General features: G+C 37.8%; 1 protein-coding gene across 1 annotated transcript in view; it reads left to right on the top strand.

Annotated features, from left to right (window-relative positions):
- Fife (regulating synaptic membrane exocytosis protein fife) overlaps positions 1-7,500 on the top strand; it is a gene marked incomplete in the record, with an annotated part of 249,707 nt that overhangs the window by 205,860 nt on the left and 36,347 nt on the right. Inside the window, 2 exon segments of the mRNA XM_086536681.1 lie at positions 1-80; positions 5,883-6,043. The exon segment at positions 1-80 is cut by the window's left edge and continues 93 nt beyond it. Of these exon segments, the coding sequence (XP_086392807.1) occupies positions 1-80; positions 5,883-6,043 (241 nt within the window).

The raw sequence follows: 7,500 nt of genomic DNA, 5'->3' as shown, positions 1-7,500 counted from the left end.
GCGCACGACCTCCGCTTCAGAGACGCGTCCACGTACAGCCCCCCGGAGGCCTTCGTCTGCCTGAGGCTCTACCCGTTCAAGTGAGGACTCGTGTTTGTTTTTTTTTTTTTTTTTTCTTCTTTCTTTTTTTCTGTTATTTTTTGTTTTTGTTTGTTTGTTTGTTTGTTTTTTTGTTTTTTTGTCTTGTTTTTTTAGGTGTAGTTTTTTTGCTTTTTTCTTTTTTTTTCTTTCTTTGTCTTGTTTACTGTTTTTTGTGTGCTTGTTCTCTATTCTAGTCTATCTGCCTATCTATCTATCTATCTATCGACCTATCTCTCTATCTATTTATATGTTTATTTATCTATCTACTCACCTATCTATTTATCTATCTACTCACCTATCTATTTATCTATCTGCCTTTCTATCTATTTATCTATCTATTTAGATATCTCTCTGTATATATATCTGTATCCATTCATTTATTTATCTATTCCATTATCTATCTATCTATCTGTCTGTCCATCTATCTATCTATCTATCTTTCGATCCATCTGTTTATCCATCTATCTATCTATCGTTCTACCTCATACTTATCTGCCTCCTACTTATTTATTTACTTATATACCTACTAATCTGTCTATCAATCTACCCACATACCTATCTACCTATCTGTCTAATCTATCTATTTATCAATTCAGTTCTCTACTCTAACTATATATATATATATATATATATATATATATATATATATATATATATATATATATATATGTGTGTGTGTGTGTGTGTGTGTGTGTGTGTGTGTGTGTGTGTGTGTGTGTGTGTGTGTGTGTGTGTGTGTATCTACGCATTAACATTTCCTATTTTTCTTTTCCTTTTTTTCTTCTAGCTCTACATATTTACAACGCTTCTGAGTTCAACTTTTTTTTCAACGTATTTATGAATACAGCAACTCTCCTTTCATATGATTCATTAAACAAACAAAATGAATCTAGCGCAAAGTTTTGATGTCTCGCTACATTCCTGAGTTAATTATGGAGGCCTGAATTTAGCGTTAGGTACCTTTGATGTTCAGTAGATATGTCAGAATGATTTTTTTTTTTTCTTCTTTTCTACTTTTTAATGGGATTCGTTTGTAGATTTTTGTGGTTGTTAACAAACCTTAATGACTTAATGAGACTCGATAATTAAATGATTGGTTTCTGGTAACTGGTTTCCATGGTTTCCAGATTATGTTGCAGGGTGTTCTCTGGCTGTGTGTTTGTCTCTTTGTTTCTCTCTTTCACTCATTTTTTCTTCTCTTTCTCTCTCTCTGTCTCTCTGACTGTCTGTCTCTCTCTCTCTCTGTCTCTCTGTCTCTCTCTCTCTCTCTCTCTCTCTGTCTCTCTTTATGTCTCTCTTTCTGCCTCCCTTTCTGCCTCTCTCTCCCTCTTTCTCTTTCTGTCTGTCTATCTAGATATCCATCCATCTCTTAATCCATATATCCATCTCTCTCTCTCTATCTATCTATCTATCTATCTGTTAACTCTTTCTCTCTTTTTCCTTCACTCTCTCTCCCGCTTTCTATTTTTTTCCCTCTCTCTCTCTTTCTTTGTTGCTCTCTCTCTCTCTCTCTCTCTCTCTCTCTCTCTCTCTCTCTCTCTCTCTCTCTCTCTCTCTCTCTCTCTCTCTCTCTCTCTCTCTCTCTCTCTCTCTCTCTCTCTTTCTCTCTCTCTCTTTCAATCCTTTCATTTAACTGTTAGTTAGTGATGTAACTATAAATAACAAGCATAACACGTTTCCACGTTCACTTTGTGTATGTTTTTAATTCTACAAGCACCCTCATACTCACACTCCCATTCTTACACACATACTTATCCACTTATCCGCTGTCCACATTCTCTCACATTCATAATTAACAAATCCGAGAGTTAAAAATCCACCACAAAAGAACCACACGTCTACCTCTATCATCCCTTCCCTCATTGTGCTGCAAAGGCAAGAAAAAGTGCATTCCTCTTTTTATTAATTCACAGTGACTGCAACTTCCTCTTTTTTCATTCACAGTGACTGCAACTTCCTCTTTTTTCATTCACAGTGACTGCAACTTCCTCTTTTTTCATTCACAGTGACTGCAACTTCCTCTTTTTTCATTCACAGTGACTGCAACTTCCTCTTTTTTTTCATTCACAGTGACTGCAACTTCCTCTTTTTTCATTCACAGTGACTGCAACTTCCTCTTTTTTTTCATTCACAGTGACTGCAACTTCCTCTTTTTTTTCATTCACAGTGACTGCAACTTCCTCTTTTTTTTCATTCACAGTGACTGCAACTTCCTCTTTTTTTTCGTTCACAGTGACTGCAACTTCCTCTTTTCTTTAATTCACAGTGACTGCAACTTCCTCTTTTTTTTCGTTCACAGTGACTGCAACTTCCTCTTTTTTTCATTCACAGTGATTGCAACTTCCTCTTTTTTTCATTCACAGTGACTGCAACTTCCTCTTTTTTTCATTCACAGTGATTGCAACTTCCTCTTTTTTTCATTCACAGTGACTGCAACTTCCTCTTTTTTTCATTCACAGTGACTGCAACTTCTTTTTTTTTAATTCACAGTGACTGCAACTTCCTCTTTTTTCATTCACAGTGATTGCAACTTCCTCTTTTTTTTAATTCACAGTGACTGTAACTTCCTCTTTTTTCATTCACAGTGACTGCAACTTCCTCTTTTTTTCATTCACAGTGACTGCAACTTCCTCTTTTTTTCATTCACAGTGATTGCAACTTCCTCTTTTTTTCATTCACAGTGACTGCAACTTCCTCTTTTTTTCATTCACAGTGACTGCAACTTCCTCTTTTTTTTAATTCACAGTGACTGCAACTTCCTCTTTTTTTTCGTTCACAGTGACTGCAACTTCCTCTTTTCTTTAATTCACAGTGACTGCAACTTCCTCTTTTTTCATTCACAGTGACTGCAACTTCCTCTTTTCTTTAATTCACAGTGACTGCAACTTCCTCTTTTTTTTCATTCACAGTGACTGCAACTTCCTCTTTTTTTTCATTCACAGTGACTGCAACTTCCTCTTTTTTTTCATTCACAGTGACTGCAACTTCCTCTTTTTTTTCATTCACAGTGACTGCAACTTCCTCTTTTTTTTTCATTCACAGTGACTGCAACTTCCTCTTTTTTTTCGTTCACAGTGACTGCAACTTCCTCTTTTTTTTCATTCACAGTGACTGCAACTTCCTCTTTTTTTTCATTCACAGTGACTGCAACTTCCTCTTTTTTTTCATTCACAGTGACTGCAACTTCCTCTTTTTTTTCATTCACAGTGACTGCAACTTCCTCTTTTTTTTCATTCACAGTGACTGCAACTTCCTCTTTTTTTTCATTCACAGTGACTGCAACTTCCTCTTTTTTTTCATTCACAGTGACTGCAACTTCCTCTTTTTTTTCATTCACAGTGACTGCAACTTCCTCTTTTTTTTAATTCACAGTGACTGCAACTTCCTCTTTTTTTTCATTCACAGTGACTGCAACTTCCTCTTTTTTAATTCACAGTGACTGCAACTTCCTCTTTTTTTTCATTCACAGTGACTGCAACTTCCTCTTTTTTTTCATTCACAGTGACTGCAACTTCCTCTTTTTTTTCATTCACAGTGACTGCAACTTCCTCTTTTTTTTCATTCACAGTGACTGCAACTTCCTCTTTTCTTTAATTCACAGTGACTGCAACTTCCTCTTTTTTAATTCACAGTGACTGCAACTTCCTCTTTTTTTTCATTCACAGTGACTGCAACTTCCTCTTTTTTTTCATTCACAGTGACTGCAACTTCCTCTTTTTTTTAATTCACAGTGACTGCAACTTCCTCTTTTTTTTCATTCACAGTGACTGCAACTTCCTCTTTTTTAATTCACAGTGACTGCAACTTCCTCTTTTTTAATTCACAGTGACTGCAACTTCCTCTTTTCTTTAATTCACAGTGACTGCAACTTCCTCTTTTCTTTAATTCACAGTGACTGCAACTTCCTCTTTTTTTTAATTCACAGTGACTGCAACTTCCTCTTTTTTTTATTCACAGTGACTGCAACTTCCTCTTTTTTTTCATTCACAGTGACTGCAACTTCCTCTTTTTTTTAATTCACAGTGACTGCAACTTCCTCTTTTTTTTCATTCACAGTGACTGCAACTTCCTCTTTTTTTAAATTCACAGTGACTGCAACTTCCTCTTTTTTTTCATTCACAGTGACTGCAACTTCCTCTTTTTTTTCATTCACAGTGACTGCAACTTCCTCTTTTTTTTCATTCACAGTGACTGCAACTTCCTCTTTTTTTTCATTCACAGTGACTGCAACTTCCTCTTTTTTTTCATTCACAGTGACTGCAACTTCCTCTTTTTTTTCATTCACAGTGACTGCAACTTCCTCTTTTTTTTAATTCACAGTGACTGCAACTTCCTCTTTTTTTTTATTCACAGTGACTGCAACTTCCTCTTTTTTTTATTCACAGTGACTGCAACTTCCTCTTTTTTTTCATTCACAGTGACTGCAACTTCCTCTTTTTTTTAATTCACAGTGACTGCAACTTCCTCTTTTTTTTCATTCACAGTGACTGCAACTTCCTCTTTTTTTTCATTCACAGTGACTGCAACTTCCTCTTTTCTTTAATTCACAGTGACTGCAACTTCCTCTTTTTTTTCATTCACAGTGACTGCAACTTCCTCTTTTTTTTCATTCACAGTGACTGCAACTTCCTCTTTTCTTTAATTCACAGTGACTGCAACTTCCTCTTTTTTTTCATTCACAGTGACTGCAACTTCCTCTTTTCTTTAATTCACAGTGACTGCAACTTCCTCTTTTCTTTAATTCACAGTGACTGCAACTTCCTCTTTTTTTTCATTCACAGTGACTGCAACTTCCTCTTTTTTTTAATTCACAGTGACTGCAACTTCCTCTTTTTTTTAATTCACAGTGACTGCAACTTCCTCTTTTTTTTAATTCACAGTGACTGCAACTTCCTCTTTTCTTTAATTCACAGTGACTGCAACTTCCTCTTTTCTTTAATTCACAGTGACTGCAACTTCCTCTTTTTTTTCGTTCACAGTGACTGCAACTTCCTCTTTTCTTTAATTCACAGTGACTGCAACTTCCTCTTTTCTTTAATTCACAGTGACTGCAACTTCCTTTTTTTTTTAATTCACAGTGACTGCAACTTCCTCTTTTTTTTCGTTCACAGTGACTGCAACTTCCTCTTTTCTTTAATTCACAGTGACTGCAACTTCCTCTTTTTTTTCATTCACAGTGACTGCAACTTCCTCTTTTCTTTAATTCACAGTGACTGCAACTTCCTCTTTTTTTTAATTCACAGTGACTGCAACTTCCTCTTTTTTTAAATTCACAGTGACTGCAACTTCCTCTTTTTTTTCATTCACAGTGACTGCAACTTCCTCTTTTTTTTAATTCACAGTGACTGCAACTTCCTCTTTTTTTTCATTCACAGTGACTGCAACTTCCTCTTTTTTTCATTCACAGTGACTGCAACTTCCTCTTTTTTTTCATTCACAGTGACTGCAACTTCCTCTTTTTTTTCATTCACAGTGACTGCAACTTCCTCTTTTTTTTCATTCACAGTGACTGCAACTTCCTCTTTTTTTTCATTCACAGTGACTGCAACTTCCTCTTTTTTTTCATTCACAGTGACTGCAACTTCCTCTTTTTTTTAATTCACAGTGACTGCAACTTCCTCTTTTTTTTCATTCACAGTGACTGCAACTTCCTCTTTTTTTTCATTCACAGTGACTGCAACTTCCTCTTTTTTTTATTCACAGTGACTGCAACTTCCTCTTTTCTTTAATTCACAGTGACTGCAACTTCCTCTTTTTTTTAATTCACAGTGACTGCAACTTCCTCTTTTTTTTATTCACAGTGACTGCAAGATGTACAGCACAGGAGTGGCTGAGGCGTCCTGCAAGCCCATGTGGAACTCCTCGTCCATCTGGGAGGGACTCTCGAGGGACGCTCTGATGGGCCTCACCTTAGAGATGTCTGTGTGGGACTATATCTCGGACACCGAGAATGGCTTCCTGGGTAAGGCTGGCTGGCTGTGTGGGGTTTGTTTGTTGTTGTTTGTTGTTGTTTGTGGTTGGGAGATTGGGATTTAAAAAAACAAAAAAAAATTGGGGGGGGGGGATTAAAAGGTATTTGAAGAAGGATATTAGGAAGAAGAAGAAAAAAAATGAGAAGAATTAGTAGGAGAAGAAGATGGAGAAGAAGAAGAAAAAGAATTAGAAGAAGGAAGGAAAAGAATGATGAGAAGAAGAATACGAAAAAGAAGAAGAAGGGGAATAATGATAATGAGAAGAGAAAGGAATGTATAGAAGGAGAAGATTCATAAAAAAAATAAGAATTAAAGAAATAAACACAATGAAGATAACGATGAAGAAGAAAAGGGAGGGGGAGGAAGAAGAGGAAGAAAAAAGGTAGAACAAAAGAGGAAAAAGAAAGAAAAAACAAGGGGTGCGATAAAGAAAGAAAGAAAAAAAAAGAGTCCGTAAGCCACTTCAACGCATCCCCTTGTTTCAAATTAAATTTCCTACGTATATGTTACCCATCACTCCTCAAAATACAGCGTCTATCCATCCCATTCAGAACTAAAAGGACATCAAAACATAAAATGAGAACCACCAGAACGTCCCCACGTGTATAGATGTAAGCATGCACATACCCTCTCATGAAAATACTCAAATTACTCACCACATTCGGATGAAACCGAGGGGCTAAAATCCGCAGCCAGGCTTTGTGGCGAGTCCCTCCATCATTCCTCCATCGCGCTGACGTGAGGGAGAGGAAAATGGTTGTGGTTTTCACTCGTTATTCTGCTCCCACTTCCTCCCTCGCTTCAACAGGTGATAAACCCGTTGCGTGGCTTTCCCCTATCCGTGTATCTTTTCCTCTTCCTCCCCTACACTGGCAATTCTATTTCTCTCGTGATTATTTCCTCGTTCTCTTCGTCTTCTTCCCTCCCCCCTTTCGTTTTTTTTTTTTTTTTTTTTTTTTTTTACTTTTTAATTCTATTTCTCTTCTTTTTTTTCTTTTTTTCCCCCTTCCTGCTAGTCATCTTCCTTCTGAAGTTTTTTTTAGCGTTCCTATCTACTATGCGTCTTCGTCTTCCTACTCCCTTTTTCTTCTTCTTGGTCTTCTAATTCTACTCCTCTACTTCCTCCTCCTCCTCCTCTTCCCTTACCACCACCATCGCCACCACTTCCACCTCTTCCACCACCTTCACCTCTGCCTCCTCCTCCACCACCTTCACCTCTACCTCCTCCACCACCACCACCACCTCCTCCTCCACCACCACCACCTCCTCCTCCTCCATCCCCCACCTCCTCCTCCTCCTCCTCCTCCTCCTCCTCCTCCTCCTCTTTCCTCCTCGCCTGGCCCCGGGGCGAAGGTCCCTCCCCGAGCCCACCTGTATGTTGTATTTTTGAAGCGTTCCCCAAGACCTGCGCGCCACCCCTTCCCTCGGGGGTTTGGTCTCGGCTCTT

This window comes from Penaeus japonicus, unplaced genomic scaffold, assembly GCF_977035675.1.
Source record: "Penaeus japonicus unplaced genomic scaffold, GWHDUDI00000001_assembly GWHDUDI00000005, whole genome shotgun sequence".
In the NCBI taxonomy this organism is placed as follows: Eukaryota; Metazoa; Arthropoda; class Malacostraca; order Decapoda; family Penaeidae; genus Penaeus; species Penaeus japonicus.
This window is presented reverse-complemented; position numbering and strand designations above follow the sequence as displayed.